This window comes from Saimiri boliviensis, chromosome 8 (assembly GCF_048565385.1).
Source record: "Saimiri boliviensis isolate mSaiBol1 chromosome 8, mSaiBol1.pri, whole genome shotgun sequence".
Taxonomy (NCBI): Eukaryota; Metazoa; Chordata; class Mammalia; order Primates; family Cebidae; genus Saimiri; species Saimiri boliviensis.
In genome coordinates this window covers 96,852,993-96,870,410 of record NC_133456.1, presented here as the reverse complement: position 1 = coordinate 96,870,410, position 17,418 = coordinate 96,852,993, and the positions used below count along the sequence as shown (strand labels likewise).

Below are 17,418 nucleotides of genomic sequence, written 5' to 3'. Positions count from 1 at the left end.
AGTAGAAATGGGAGCAGTAGCATGAGCAAGACCCATAGCTCAGAGGCAAGACCAAGATTTGGAATGGGCCAGGAGCAGTGGTTCATGCCTATAATCCCAGCACTTTGGGAGGCCACGGTGAGTGGATTGCTTGAGGCCAGAAGTTCGAGACAAGCCTGGCCAACATGGCAAAATCCCATGTCTACTAAAAATACAAAAATTAGTGGGGCATGGTGGCTCATGCCTGTAATCTCAGCTGCTCAGATGGCTGAGGCACAAGAATAACTTGAACCCTGGAGGCAGAGGTTGCAGTGAGCCAAGATCACGCCACTATACTCCAGCCTGAGTGACAGAGCAAGACCCTGTCTCAGAAAAGTAAAAATGAAAAAAGATTTAGAGTGTTCAGAAGACAAAGAGACCTTCTAGGTCTCCTCAAAGAGTTTATGCTGGAGAGTACTGAGATGTCATGTTAGATATATATTATGAAGTCAAATTATAGAGGCCTAGGAATGCCAGTATGAAGTATTTGTGAAATAATAGCCACTGAACATTTCTGGATGAAGATACATTGACGCCTCACAGAAGGTTAACCTGAAGTCCAGAGACCACAGTAGATATCAGGGTCTATACAACACAAGCAAAAATAAATAAAGTCAAGCAAAGTGGGCAGCTAACATGAAGTCTGTGCAGCAAGACAGTCTTGAAAGTAAGGCCATGTCAGCTTTAGCAGAAACACCTACAGTCTTCCTTTGGGGCAGGAATTATTTCCAGGGTTGTAAGTAGGTATGCACGAATCTTTTTTTTTTTCTTTTTGAGGCAGATTCTCACTCTGTCACCCAGGCTGGAGTGCAGTGGTATGTGTAAATTAATTCAACCATTGTGGAAGACAGTGTGGCGGTTCCTCAATGACCTAAAAATAGAAATCCCATTTGACCCAGCAATCCCATTACTGGGTATATATCCAAAGGATTATAAATCATTCTACTATAAGGACACATGCACACAAATGTTCATTGCAGCACTGTTTACAATAGCAAAGACCTGGAACCAACCCAAATGCCCATCGATGATAGACTGGATAGGGAAAATGTGGTACATATACACCATGGAATATTACACAGCCATCAAAAATGATGAGTTCACGTCCTTTGTAGGGACATGGATGAACCTGGAAACCATCATTCTCAGCAAACTGACACAAGAGCAGAAAATCAAACACTGCATGTTCTCACTCATAGGCGGGTGTTGAACAATGAGAACACATGGACACAAGGAGGGGAGCACTACACACTGGGGTCCATTGTGGGGAAATGGGGGAGGGACGGGGGGTGGGGAGGTGGGAAGAGGTAGCATGGGGAGAAATGAAAGATACAGGTGAGGGGAAGGAAGGCAGCAAACCACACTGCCATGTGTGTACCTATGCAACAATCTTGCATGCTCTTCACATGCACCCCCAAACCTAAAATGCAATAAAAAAAATGACCTCAACTCACTGCAACCTCCACTTCCCAGCTTAAAGCATTTCTCCTGCCTCATCCTCCCAAGTAGCTGGGATCACAGGCATGTACCACCATGCCTGGCTAATTTTTGAATTTTTAGTAGAGACGGGGTTTTACCAAATTTGGCCAGGCTGATCTTGAACTACTGACCTCAGGTGATCCACCCACCTCAGCCTCTCAAAGTGCTGGGATTACAGGTGTGAGCCACCATGCCCAGCCTGGTATGCATGAATCTTCTACCAGAGACGTAACTGTGTTAACCCAAACGCAGTGGCGCAGTTGTTGACAAGTCCTGATATGATCAAAATGAAGTTTCAGAAAAATAAACCTGTTATTCTTAAGAAGAATGGGTTAACACAAGGTGAAACTTACTGAAATGCCAGGGTTTCAGTCTAGGTCCTACTGATCACTGTACAGATAGCCAGTCACTGAGACAAGTATTACCAGAGAAGAAGGCTTTAATCAGGTACTATAGACAAGAAGATGGGAGATCAGTCTCAAGTCCATCTTCCTGACTAAAATTAGGGGTTTATATAGCAGGGAAGAAATGTAACCATATGTGAAAAACAGTAATTAGGGAGGGTTAAGAAAGAGAAGTTGGTCAACAGGAAACATGTGGTTGGTTAGGCAGTCATGACGGGTGAAGTATCTGGTGTCTCCTTGTCCAGATGCAGTGATCTGCTAAGTTTTGGCTCCTTGATACTATCTAGAGGTTGGTTTCCTGCAAAAGGAACTCGGATATGACAAATGTAACCTTTTCAAATTTTAAGGCTAGGATGATCAATTTCTATATTTATTCTAAGAAACCACAAACGTCCGTTCTGTGGGACAATTTGACTCATTTCAAAGCTAGGTTTAGATGAGGCCTTGAAAAATAATTTCAACAAATAAGGAGTAAACTGATAGGGGCTTAGGCAAAGATTGTTATTGTGGGCATTGAAATGAATTAATACAGCTGAGAAATAATTTGCAGAAAGAAATGTAGAAATGAAAGGTCACGATTTCAAACCTGGGTAAAGAAAGCAACAGTAGTTCCATGGGCAGAAATACAAGAGTTGGAAAAGAAAATTACAGATGAAAATCTCAGTTTCCTGATTCCCTTTTCTCAATCCAGTAAAATTTGGCTGCAAATATTCACATCATATGGCCAAGGTCCACCATGCTGAATAAGACAGACCTACACTAGATCTCATGGAGAGTTTGGAGTGACATTTATTTTTTTCTTTGTCTTCTGGCCACATCAGGGTTTTAGAGTAGCTCCTGAGACATTTGTTTATTTAAGGGACTTTGAATAATTAAGGCCCTACCTACTGTTTAAATGCTGATTGAAATATACTGAGACTTTGACAAGGAAAACACCTTGGATTTTGGATGGATGATCCATGTTTTGAGTGGATATCAACGTTTCTGTTTACAAGAAAGTTCCATCTAGGTAATGCATTTGATGAAATGTTTTCTCCTAATTAGAGCTTTCTTCTTATTAATTAGACATTGTCTTACAGAAAGGTCATGCCACTAAAACAGATAAAATGGGTTGTATAGATTATCACTCAAAATGAGTTAAAATAGCAATTGTTTGGGGAAAAAGTCAAATAACGTTTAATAATAAATACTATATGTCATAAACTATAAATGCTTTATATGCATTATTTTATTTAATTAGCACATAATCCCATGAAATATGTACTTTTATTACCCTCATTTTCCAAATGAAGAAACTGACCAGAGAGGTTAAGTAAATTGCCTAAGATTATGCAAAGTTATTTAGGTATAGAGCCAGAGTCAGAATTACATCTAACATGATGCTGAAGTCCTCATTCTTAGCAGCTACACTGTGCTCATCTCTTCTGGCTTCAGTGATCAAACAAGGTGACTGAATTTTACTGAACATTTCCACACTCAACCCACAGAAGACATGATTTCTGTCATGTATGATAAAACAAGGTATATTTATATATAAAATATGCCACTGAATGTTTAGCAACCTGTGTTCTCCCATAGCTGGCAATGGTATCTTATTGTACTGGGCTCAGTTCAGTTAGGACTTACATTTCTAGAAGCTGCATATAAACATGTTCTAAACGTTTTTTTGGGTTTTTTTGTTTTTGCGCTGCCTTGGTAACTTTATCGTGAACTGAGTGTTCCGTGAGCATCCTAAACTTAAATTGGAGACATGGAAAATTATTTTACAATGAGTTTAGGAAAAGGCCAGGTATTACCAAAATAAAAGGTATAATGTTCTGAATGCTATTAAAAGCAATAACAACCACAAAGTGTACCTTTGAAAAATACTCCATAAACTAAATGAATTTTTTAAATGTGGCATTTTTCTTTGTATGTAAATAAGACTTTCTAATTCATCTATTTCTAACAAAACTTATGTTTAATAATAGACACAAAATGCATGCTAAAGAAGTAGAATTTTATTTTTTCTTCACCTATAAAACTAATGAAAAATGGTTTGTTATTTTCACAGCTGAGTTTTTATTCCTCTTGTGGGGTGTTTATCTCTGCTATGCAGTGCGGACAGTCCCATCGGCATTCCATGAGCCCCGCTATATGGCTGTTGCAGTTCACAATGAGCTCATCATCTCTGCTATATTCCATACAATTAGGCAAGTGATCTGTAGAGCTAGTAAATAACTATTTCATTTTTCTGATGTGTTGCATTTTAAATAGCAAAATTAGATAAGATGCATAATAGGCTTAGGAAATATGGCATTTTATAAGTTAATTTCTTTTACAGAGATGGAAAATTAATAGTTTGTGTTTAAAATTGTTGTCCTTGGTTCCTTCAGCTGTATTGCTTATTACTTTCCTCTATTTCGAAGGTTAACTCAATGTTATTGTATTATCTTAAACCACTTATGGAAATGTAATGGAACATTGTTTATAATATGTAACACTTCATTCTGAAGGTATAAAGCAATATGTGCATACATTGTAAAGCAGATACAGGTAACTCGTCTATGTTTTCACTCATGTTTAATGGGCTGGTTTATATTTTCAAAATCTCAATATTTGTATAGACATATGTATGAATTCTGTGGAATTTTAAACACAAAAACTACTTCAGTCTGATGACTAGATTATCATGTGCAATGGGCTGTGTCACTATCACACATTCTAGTAATGAATTTCTGGGATAAGAATGTATAGCCTGGTCCTCTATTTTGTGATCATCTCAGGTTTCTCTCTAGCAGACAAGAACGAAGGAGGAAGACAGTGGCTTATCATGAAGTTAACAAAATGAAACATACATGACTCATCTTCTCAAAAGGTGTCCCCAATTCATATTTGAAATGAAAATCTCAGGGCAGAACTAAAAGAAAGAATCCTATCATTTAAAAAACAACAAAAAATGTATTTCAATTGCTTGACAAATAGGGAAAAGTAAGGACACACTTAAGAAAACTAGAAATATTGAATATTTGTCTCTGCCCTCAGTGGAGAGAAGGGATCCCCTTCCTTGATGTCAGTTCCCTTCTTGGCCTTCAGACTCTCCTGGAGATCAGTGAGAATGGGAGAGGGGATGGGAAGAGGAGGCTGTAGGCCCGGGGGATTTTTGTAGGATGCCTATCCTCTCTGACTTTAGTCAGCAGTCAGAAGATGTGATCTTGCATCTTTAGAAAGAGATGATTCCAGACAGCAGTGGACCTCAGTTACAGCCTGCACTTCTAAAATTTTTACATAAGAAAAGGAGGTATCTATAGTCTGACAAGTCTGGAGACTCCATCGGGGGCCAGGAATCTAGAGAATTGGCCTCTTAGCTTTGTCTTGCCCTCTCTCAAGAGAGAGGAGAGAAGTTAGAAGAAGAAGAAAATATAAGAATGGAAATATAAGATTATAAGTAAGCAAAGGAATAAATGCTGTTTCAGCTAGTCAGACTGGAGTTTCCGGACCTAAGAGGGGATGCCCTCAGTCAACAATTTCTTGAGCACAAGGGAACACGTCCTCCTGATGCCCCAGCTCCAATAGCCTTGACATTTTCCCCAGACTGTCTTCCAAGAAAAGCTACTTTCTTGTTTGTTTCCAGAATATCAAGCAGGCATATTTCAAGATACAACAAACATGCTTTTCTACAACTAGTTACAGGTTAAATGTTAACATACCAACTTAAGTTAAAAAAATCAGCTAAAGAACTATAAACCATTAAGGCTTCTTGGAGATGAGTCTAAATGTCTTCTGTGGTCAAAATGTGATTATGTAGTGCAGAAGATTGTCCACTTTAGCCCTCTAATAAGCTGCTAGATTTTTTTTTTTTTTTTTTTTTGAGACAGAGTTTCGCTCTTGTTACCCAGGCTGGGGTGCAATGGCACGATCTCGGCTCACCGCAACCTCCACCTCCTGGGTTCAGGCAATTCTCCTGCCTCAGCCTCCTGAGTAGCTGGGATTACAGGCACGCGCCACCATGCCCAGCTAATTTTTTTTTTGTATTTTTAGTAGAGATGGGGTTTCACCATGTTGACCAGGATGGTCTCGATCTCTTGACCTCGTGATCCACCCGCCTCGGCCTCCCAAAGTGCTGGGATTACAAGCTTGAGCCACCGCGCCCGGCCTAGATTTTTTTAAAGAAACAAATCAATTGTCTAAGTACTTAGATCTGTTTACAGATTTAATAAATACCTAAATATCCTTTTATACCTTAAAATTTACTCTGTTTAGTTTTCATCATTAAATTTCTTTTCTCAATAGATTTCAAATTCCAAACTGGCCCAAGTTCTTTCAGGAGTAGGCATGGTAAATTATTCTGAAATGAATTTTCAAAAAGTTTAATAATAAGGCAATAGATGGTTGTTACGGAAAAATCCTAAAATGATAAAGAATAAAGTAAACTCCCTAATCAAGCCACCCAAAGATAAGTACTGTTAACATCATAGTATATCATTTTTAGATGTTTATGTCTGTTTGTAAATTGATAATACATTGTAGTTTATAGTCTCCTTTTCAGACTGTCACAGTGCAAGTTAGCATGTTGAGAAGTCGTGCTTCAAGGAAACCTACTTAGTTTTATTTAAACAGCATTTTGCACAGTTAATTGACCATGGAAACCCCCTAAACTTCACTTGACATTTGATACCAGCATCCCCACTTTTTACTACTGATTTAAGGTGACAGGAGGTATACATTACTGACTGAAAGCAACTTTGCTACTTGGCTTTACGTTTTTCCTACACAGTCCCAAGCAACCCACTGGCTCAGCCAGAAGAATCATATAAACATAAACTTGGTTCTTATAGACACACACACTGAGCGAAGGCTCCACGGTGAACCTAGTAAATTTGGTGTTGAGTACATATGATGTACTCACAAGATCAATTATCTTCCAGACAACTGTGTGGACCCCTGTTACTTTTGGAAAGGGAGAACTTCCATTAGTAGCAGTGTGACACACAAAGACTAAGTAGCTTGACGGGCTTTGATATTTTTAGCAAGCTTAAATAAACCTGAAGAGGCCCTAAGTTTTAAGTTCCAGATTTGACCTACTATATCTTTTGGCCCAGACTACATTGGATCAGACTGTGGTATATTGACTTTAAAGAATCATAGCATATATTAGCTCCCTCAGAAATTTAATTTATATGGCTATAAAGGATGAAGGGATGGATTTATAGTTTAACACAGTAAATCTGCAGAACACTGATTTGGGGGAATTAATAGAGAGCAAGTAAAAGGCAATAATAAATCAAGTATGTACAATGTCTTATTTACACATGGACTGCGTTTATACATGCAATGGTTCAAATATTTATAAAGTCCAAGAATTAGAAGCAATAGCATAATATAAATCAGCTATATCCATCTTGTTAATTTTATCCTTGAATTAAATAATATAAGGCTTTCAACATTGAAAAATATATTCTCTATCACTATAGCATGTGTCCTTTCTTATATGCTTAAAATATAAAATGAGTGTGTGTAGATATATATACATATATAAATTAAAAACTATGACTATGCATTATATACAGATTTACCTTCATTCATACCAAATTGTCAAATTGCACAAAAATAAACTAATAGCAAAGAATTAAGTCTAGAAGGATAAATAATGCAGGGGCGTTCTTCCCTGCCTGTTTTAATCCCTTATTTTTAGTGCTAAGCATAAAGCAAACCTTTGGGAAAGTACATGACTTTTAAAAGTGTGTTTATTTTTAACCTCAATTTTCAAATATTTTATGCTCCTGGCTTTCAGACCTATTTTTTAAAAGATGAAATACTCTTGAAAAAAATAAAGCTTTAAAATTACTGCAAAACCCAGTTTTTCTCAAGGTATTTCTACTCAGAATTGCAAACTTAAAAACCTGGCGGTTACTTAAAACTGATTAATTTGAGAGTGTTGTCTGTATATTTCACAGTTGGTAGTTTTATTTTGAAGATTCATTATTTTAGTTTAAATTATATGCAAGCATTTTTTCTTCTAGATATTGTCATGCTAGTTTAAAGTTTATTTGATTTGCATTTAAGATGGAATTCTCAGTATGTGAAGATCCTTTTATGAATTCGTCTCCTTTCATACAACTTTCTACTCCAGTACTGGAATGACCCCCAACAGACTGGGATTATATCATTTTTCCAGAGTGTTATATCCCTTATATGCCTCAGAGAATGTTACTTGTTAGTGAGTGTAATGATCCTATTTCAGTGCTAAAAAAAACTGACCCAGGAAAACAGACTGTATCAAAAATCTGTTTTCACAAACTTTTGTCAAAACTGGTTCAGTTTTGCAGTCATATTCAAGGTATGTATAAGGTCACTTTTCTCACAAAGAAGTTAGAGAAGACAGTTAATCAGAAAGCCCTTTTTAATGAAATGTGAGCTATTGTGATGAGTGCTCTGCACTTTATGCATGTTACAAGCCTATTTGGTTTGCATCTCTAGACACAAGGGAAAATAATTCTCCATTATGGGTAACTCCTGAGCTTTCATTTTAGCTTGATCTCCTTAGGGGAGCAGCATGGAAGTGAAAATGAGAAAGAAATCCTCTTGATGACATTATTTTAAACATTAAAATGACAATTAGAAAATTGTCATGAATATGGTAGAATGAAGATAGAAAAATTAGTTTCTTCCTACTTTAGCTATTAATATATGTTTGTTTTGTGATTATAATATGAGCATTTTCTTAGGATATTAACTTTGCAAACTTGATGAGGTTTATCATTAAAACAAAATTGTAATTCTCTAATTTCAAGTGATAAAATAACATATTTTGCTTTCATGGATAAACAATAGATAAGATCTTTATAAAAGCAACCCCTAGTTTCTGCGTAAGGATGAATCCTTAAAATGTGAACTCTGGTTTGTACATGTACCTATTAATTTTTTAAAGCATTCCCCAATTACTAGAGTAGACCTTAGTACTGAATGTCTCCTCACCATTTTTCCTGCAGAGGCATCCTGGAATACAACTTTATAAATTTCTTAATAAGATTTTTAAATGCTGCATTTTAAATTATTTCAGACTACTTGATAATTTAGAACGATTTATTTTAAAGGGTACATTTTATAAACCATTAGTATGTTTCATTAAATTGTTTTATCCATTAAATGGTTTTATCATTTCATCCTTGCATCATTCACAAAGATAGATAATTGCCCACCTTTTATTCTTAATTCTAACTAATGTTTTAAAAATCTAAGAATATCGGAACTCATAATTTGCCTACAAATTTGGATTATACATTTGTAGCTTACTCCTCTTTTGAATTTACATATGTTTACCACTTTGATTTTTAGAGGCCACTCTGCATACAAAATAATCATCTCGGGAATTATTATGCTGCCTTCTTGCTATTGTTAATCTAAAATAATAAATAATAAAAGGTTCATATCTTATGCATTGAATTAAACTTACTTAGACTTTATTCTTCTAAGATGAAAATATATGCCATAGAAATAGCAATGCAATTTCATTTTTCTTTTTCTTTAATACAATAAGGAAAATAGTTTCCAAGTAATCCTGCTATTTTAAGTAGAATCTTAATCTTGGATTGTTAACTCAATGAATTCTCATTTCAGATTTGTTCTTGCCTCAAGACTTCAATCTGATTGGATGTTGATGCTCTATTTTGCACATACTCATTTGACTGTGACAGTCACCATTGGGTTGCTTTTGATTCCAAAGGTATTCTTCTAATACTACTTTTTTGCAAGACTTATTTTAAATGAACATGGAGTTGTTTATCCTATAGGCAAAGGGAGGTATGGAAACTTGCTTAATATTTAAAAGAGTTTTAAAACTTCCTCCTCAGGAAATTGGGTGTCTGTTTTCTTTTTGGATTTTGGAAACTTCTTAAGTTTTACTTATTATACAATCATTGTACCTGTAACATCAAGATCACTTTTTAAAGGAACTCTCCTATTCTAAGAATCCTCTTGTTTGGATTCATATTCAGAGAACTCGTGTGTTTGAAACATCCAAATAATTTTTATGTAAATAGAAATAAACTATTACATGTAGAATAATCCCCATAATGATAGATTCTGACAAAGATCTATCTGGGCAGCACTATGAAATGAGGAAGAATGAGCCAGGACTCAGAATGCAGGGATTCTACCAGAAACTGGCTGTGTGTTATGACACTAGCCAGGACTTTTGATTTTTTTTTTTTTTAATGATACAATAGTAAGGCTACCTGAAATAAATAAAATAATATTGGAGTTTTTCTATGAGGGTAATGTGTTATACCAGTTATAGCATTGTTATTATTTTCCTGTTTTATGCATACAGAAACACAGTATTAGAACACTGTGAATTTTGAATCTTATCAGTGCCACACAATATAACGTTAGCACAGCTGAAACCAGAATTGTCATTTCTTGTCTTTCACTCCAGGCTTTTCCTCAACTCTCACAGTTAACCAAAACATTGAGATTCAGCCTGACTGAAAAGGCCAAATAGTTGTAAACAGAACAAGATACCTATTTTATTCCCTACTTGAATCCCTAGTTGATTACATCAACTAGACACAATTTTCTATAGATTATCTTAATTATTTTAATACTTTGCATAATATGATTACACTTTTATTAGATGGAGGTATACTGAGATCATCTATTTATTTGTTACTGGGTTCCAAAGAGAATTGAAAACATATGTTCATACAAAACACTTGTACATGAATGTTCGTAGCAGTGTTATTCATAATATCCAAAAGCAGAAACAACCCAAATGTTTTTTAACTGATAAAATGTATAAACATGTGGCATACCCATAAATGGAATATTATTTGTCAATAAAGAGGAATGAAGTTCTGGCACGTTACAACAATAAGAAGTGCAAAAGCCAGACACAAAAGGCCACATATTACATAATTCCATTTATGTGAAATGTCCAGAATGGACAAATCTGCAGAGATAGAAAGTAGATTAGTGTTTGTCACAGGCTGGGGGAAGGATGAACAGAAGTGATTGCTTTTAATGGATTCAAGATTTTTTTTTTTTGAGATGAATATTCCAAAACTATTCTGGAATTAAATAGTGGTGATGGTTGTACAACTTCATGAGTATACCAACAAGAACTGACATGTACACTTTAAAGTTATAAATGTTATAGTATGTCTGTGAATTATATCTCAAAAAGAGAATTTAAAAATATTATAGAGGGGCATTTCTAGGCACTGTTACATATCCTTACAATAAGAGAAATGAACGATAAAAACCTGTATTCTCGTGGAACTTATTTTCCTGAGAAGGGGACGGGAAAACAGACAAGATAAATAAATAAGGTAAGTATTTGAAATGGACAATATAGGACAAATGACTTTGATTCTCAAACCCATAATTGTCTCCAAGACTTTGAGCAAGAAAAAAAATTTCATTCTTACAAATGACCTCCAGGAGGTATAACCAGTAGTGTATGATATTTTGGAGGGCATGAAGTCTGTTATATTCACAATTTATGGCCTTTAGTTCATGCCATCTGTTTGTCTCACAAACATAGGTAGAAGAGTAAAAGAAAGATTCGTTTTATCAGAAAGGTTGAAGCAGGAGGATGGCTTCAGCCCAGGAGTTTGAGGCTGCTGTGTGCTATGACCCTGCCTGTGAATAGCCACAGCTCTCTTGGCTGAGCAACAGAGCGAGATCCTGCCTCTCTCTATATATAACTATGCAATATCTTACAGTGAGCTAATGTCTACAGCTCATACTGAATTTCTGTTTCAGTTTTCACATTCAAGCAATAACCCACGAGATGATATCGCTACAGAAGCATATGAGGATGAGTTAGACATGGGCCGATCTGGATCCTATCTAAACAGCAGTATCAATTCAGCTTGGAGTGAGCACAGCTTGGATCCAGAGGACATTCGGGTAATGCCAGTCATCTGTCTGTCTTCCTATTTCAGATTAGTCTCATTTATACCAGCAGGCATGTGTGGGTTGGGGGTGTGTGTGCACGTGTGTCTCAGAAAGAGGAAATGTGTTTGGGTATGAACTGAAGATGTCAAATGCAGAGTTAATCCAGTTCTAAAATAGATGAATCATGGTATCAATTAGAATGCACAGGCCATTTTAACTTTTATAGTAGCCTGGCCAGCCTTAGTAATCTTGACTGACTTAATGGCATTCATAGTGATGAACGGATTACCTGTGTTCCATAATCGTGTTTATGACATTTTGCTTATGGAAAGGTAGGATAGATCCCTGGAGCAGAGAGGAGAGCCTGGATTATTTAAAATAATCTATGACAACATATCAGCATCTAATGGAAGAAGATACTTCAATGGACTGTTGCCCTCTAAGCCTAATCTAATATCACATGTAACTTTATCAGTGGCTACCATGATGCTTCCAATACTACTCAGGGATATGGTTCACCTGTAAACAATATGCTGTGTTTTGTTCTGGTCCAGGCTTAGTCTGGTCCATACAAGCACTTTGAATGTGCAAAGCGTTCGCTCCTTGATGCAAGGTTAGAATACATGGCTTTATGTCTTAAGGTCTGCACTTTATGAGAAACAAAACACAAAAGAATCAAAGTACAAATGAGGAGAAACTTGACAAGTACAGGTGTCAGGTAAAGCTGTAGAGCAGGTGCCCTCACAAGCCCAAGTTTACTGAATTCCAGTACCATGTAGTGATCTCCTGTGACTCAAAAACTCAATTCATCACCTCTTTGAATTGGCTTTTGTTCTGGCAGGATGAACTGAAAAAACTCTATGCCCAACTGGAGATATATAAAAGAAAGAAGATGATCACAAACAACCCCCACCTCCAGAAAAAGCGGTGCTCGAAGAAGGGTCTCGGTCGTTCCATCATGAGACGCATTACTGAGATCCCAGAGACGGTCAGCAGGCAGTGCTCTAAAGAGGACAAGGAGGGCACCGACCATGGCACAGCCAAAGGCACTGCCCTCATCAAGAAGAACCCCCCAGAGTCTTCAGGGAACACAGGGAAATCCAAGGAGGAGACCCTGAAAAACCGAGTCTTCTCACTCAAGAAATCCCACAGCACTTATGATCACGTGAGAGACCAATCGGAAGAGTCCAGTAGCCTACCCACAGAAAGCCAAGAAGAGGAGGCAACAGAAAATTCCACGCTGGAATCCCTGTCGGGGAAAAAACTAACACAAAAACTAAAAGAAGACAGTGAGGCTGAGTCCACAGAGTCGGTGCCGTTGGTGTGCAAGTCAGCAAGCGCACACAACCTCAGCTCAGAGAAGAAGCCTGGGCACCCACGCACATCGATGCTACAGAAGTCTCTCAGTGTCATAGCAAGCGCCAAGGAGAAGACTCTTGGATTAGCTGGGAAAACCCAAACAGCAGGTGTGGAAGAACGCGCTAAATCCCAGAAACCTCTGCCAAAAGATAAAGACACCAACAGAAATCACTCAAATTCTGATAACACAGAGACTAAAGATTCTGCCCCCCAAAACTCAAATCATGTGGAGGAGCCAAGAAAGCCTCAGAAATCTGGGATTATGAAACAACAAAGGGTCAACCCCACCACTGCCAATTCTGACCTGAACCCAGGCACCACCCAGATGAAGGACAACTTTGACATTGGGGAGGTGTGCCCTTGGGAGATTTATGACCTGACCCCTGGTCCTGTGCCTTCAGAATCAAAAGTTCAAAAACACGTATCTATTGTGGCTTCTGAAATGGAGAAAAACCCAACATTTTCCTTAAAGGAGAAATCTCACCACAAGCCTAAGGCAGCTGAAGTTTGTCAGCAATCCAATCAGAAGCGCATAGATAAGGCGGAAGTATCCCTTTGGGAGAGCCAAGGCCAGTCTATTTTGGAAGATGAGAAGCATTTGATTTCCAAGACGCCAGTTCTCCCAGAGAGGTCAAAAGAGAACGGAGGTCAGCCTCATGCAGCCAGTGTGTGCGCTGGGCAGAAAGAAGAACTGCCCCCCAAAGCTGTAGCATCAAAAACAGAAAATGAAAATCTAAACCAAATAGGACACCAGGAAAAAAAGACATCTTCTTCTGAGGAAAATGTCCGTGGCCCCTATAACTCAAGTAATAACTTCCAGCAACCTTTAATATCACGAGCAGAGGTGTGTCCTTGGGAGTTTGAGACCCCAGCTCAACCAAATGCTGGAAGAAGTGTAGCTTTACCTGCCTCTTCTGCTCTAAGTGCAAATAAGATAGCAGGGCCTCGGAAAGAAGAGGTCTGGGATACTTTTAAAGTGTAGCATCCCCAGGAAGAGGAGGAAAAGGAAGGAACCCCGGGTTGGATGTGAGACAGAAGATGTAAGAATTTAAAAAATCCCCAAGGAGTATTTGTCAATCAAGGAAAACATGACAGATTGTGAGGTGAAGTCAAAGGCATGGGCAGAACAGGACTTGGGGGCAAGAGCAACATTATAATGGAGAAGTCAGACTTTGGCCAAGAAAGTCCTTCCCCTGGAAACACCGGGAAAATCTTTCCATTTCAGGATGTTTAAGGAAAACAGCCCACAATGTCTGCCCTCATCAGTATGTAGCCATGGTACTTTGAAGACCCTAAGCCAGGCAAAGCAGGAGGCACGGAACATGTACCGGATTTGCAAAGAAGGAAAAGGCATAGACATATATAACTGAAATTCTAAGTAGCTGACCAAGAAGAACTTATTTACCTATTTAACCTTGATAGCACTGCTAACTTAATGCATCCCAAAAATCCCTTTTATATTAATGATTGCTCTCATTTTCTTATAAATGTATGTTTCAGTACATTGTTGTGTCTCATATTCAAGCATTCCAGATTGTATAATTTTTGCAAATAACTTTGGTATTATGTGACACAACACATTTATGCAATCTGCAGCTACTCAATTGTTATTGCACCTTACAGAATACCTGCTATCTATCAACTTTAGTTGATTCTTGAAGTACAGTAAGCTTTCTCTGGCTTGGGAAGCCGTAACTGTTAGGATACAAACTTTTAGTTTTGGCTGTGGTTTATAAATTGTGACTTTGGATTTGACTCTATTATTTCACATCATAGTTTGTTACACTGTCTTAATCAGGGTTTTTTAATACAAGTTGAGTTAATTGTTTTGCACTTCTTGTTAGGACTCAGAGCTTTATTAATATTGGAGATTAAGTGGTCCTACTTAGTCATATGTCTCAATAAGTTAAGGACAACTTATTCATTGTTTATTCAAAGTCAGAGATAGATAACACCTTCATTCCAATTAATCGTCCCTTTTAACTCTTTCAGTATTTCATACTTAGCAGCATTTCCTAAGGAAGAAGCTAAGAATGAGAAAAATATACTGTGCATTATTACCACCACTGGAAAGGGAAGACTCTAGGGATGACATGAGAATTAGAGCAGTGCTACAGACCCAGGAAGTTTGCCTTTCAAAAAAAAAAAAGGAAAGGTAGCTTCTGATAGCACTTTCAAGGGATTATTTTTTTAAAGAGAAAGATTATGGTAGCATCAAGATCATTGTATGGATATATTTTTATTATGCATACTAAAAATACAGTATTTTAAAATATCTTAAACTATTTATTCTCATAAACTCTTATTCATTGCTTCAGCTAGAGGTAGAATTTGCTGGGCTCAAATCCCAAAGAGGTTTTATAACCTTACTTATTCAAAGCCTATAAGGTGGTATGGAATCTTCATTCTCCCAAGCACTGGAAAATGTCTAAGTCCTGCAAATTGCCATTATGAGCCACGTGCTCCAAATACAACATGTAAGGTCTATTTGCAAGGCAAAACAGCCCCCAAAGCATATTTTGTAAAACTTACTGCATTCCACACTGATCTCTTGGCATGGGAATCCTAAGCTGCCAACTTAGCTCTACTGCTGTGATCGTGCAATGAGATTCCAAAGTTGAGTTTCATTTAAACAAAAATCACTTAGAAATAGAACTGAGACTTCCCTTTTTCTCCCTGTGAACTCTGAAGTGTCAACTGCTTATTTGGCCAGGACACTCCCAACACAAGTAACTATTTTTTATGTCACAAGCAGCAAGGAAGACATGCTAGGGTGACAAAAGATGGGGAAACAGAATCAGAGGGTGGATATAGGGCTGTGCTTAGAGAATATTGTTTTCAGTGGAAGGTAAAAACCGAATTCTCCATATCCATCATCAAATTTTTCTCAGTGATTTTTTTATTCAGGAGTAAGTAACAAGCACTCCAGTGTTTTGCAAAGCTGTGCACAAATCTTCCTCACCCATTTGCTGGCTTTAATGCATTACTCAGGTTGGTGGGGTCGGTTTGAGAAGATATAGAAATTCTATTTTTGTGTCTTTCCACCATTTCTTTTATCCCTTCCTTTTCAGTGAAGGCCTATATGCTTGGTGACCTCCTTAAAGGAATCTTTGTGAATTGGGTTGGAAGTTCGTAGACCCACATACTCATTTATGTCTAAAATCTGTTTGCACTTGATTCGTTTTTTTTGCAAAATAGGCGGTCAAGCATCAGTGACTTTCCACTACACTTCAGGATTGATCCTGCTAGAGATGTCTTAAGAAGACTTGCCAAATTATACCTTAGCGACATTCTATAGTTCATAGATTATTCTCCACCAGCATAAATCAGTGAGAGTGCCTAGAGTCTTTCTGAGAGTTTCATTACCGCTATCAACAAGAGAAGTAGAAATTTACAAGTCAGGAGGTTATTTTTCCAGATTGATAACCATAGAAAGGGAGTAGACACTTTTAAGGTCGCAAACATTTGCTAGGTTGTCCTTCTCAATGCATGTGCAGGCTGCATCCTGTCCTTGTTTTTAAGCCAGGGTTTATAAATAAGTAGATTTATACCAATCTTAATAGAACTGTATATTTTATGCAAGAATTAACTGCTTTATGACATGAAGTATAACTCAACCCATTGTAAACTTTGGTGGCAATATGGATTTGAAACTCGACAGTTCTCTTGTATTTGCTTCCTAGGTTTCTGCATGCAAGTTATGACAGGTAGGACTGAGAAAACACTGCCTTTTGACTTCTAGCATTTAGCAACCGAGAGTCATAGAGTCAATAAAGCTGTAAGTCTCTTCACTTAATCTGTGGTTCTCCTAAAACTATTATCTGAAACCTACAGCATCCCACCATGAAATATTTGGTAAATTTACGTTGTGACGTGTTGCAGCATGTAAATAATTATAACTTCTCTGCAATAAAACATTTATATGAAACTGATTTGTGGGGATTTGTGTGTTCATCTATTGAAAATGGAGTTTATTTAATCTAACCAACTTAAAAAGAAATTCCATATATTTGTTCAGCTCTGGTATCCTTGTGCACATATATCGTCACATTGCCTCTCTATAGGAATAGGTGATTAGCCAAATGTGGCCTCAAACACACAGATAATCATTCGGAGCCAGTCAAATCTATTAGTGGTTCCAATTTAAGAAGGCTCTGCCCAAATGGGAACTAACTCAGCTGCCTTTTTGTTTGTTTACTCCATATGCAGTACCAGTAAATCTGCTAAGCAGTGATTATGCAAAGATAACCCTTTCCAGAGCAGTCAGACCCATGAGAAT

At 37.4% G+C, this 17,418-nt stretch overlaps 1 protein-coding gene across 1 annotated transcript in view; it reads left to right on the top strand.

Annotated features, from left to right (window-relative positions):
- Positions 1-17,071, top strand: part of GPR158 (G protein-coupled receptor 158) — a 384,453-nt gene extending 367,382 nt beyond the window's left edge. The window contains exons 8-11 of the mRNA XM_010341239.3: positions 3,955-4,093; positions 9,501-9,606; positions 11,646-11,792; positions 12,622-17,071. Of these exons, the coding sequence (XP_010339541.3) occupies positions 3,955-4,093; positions 9,501-9,606; positions 11,646-11,792; positions 12,622-14,121 (1,892 nt within the window). The 3' untranslated portion in view covers positions 14,122-17,071. The remainder of the gene's footprint in view (positions 1-3,954; positions 4,094-9,500; positions 9,607-11,645; positions 11,793-12,621) is intronic.
- The last annotated feature ends 347 nt before the right edge of the window (positions 17,072-17,418 follow it).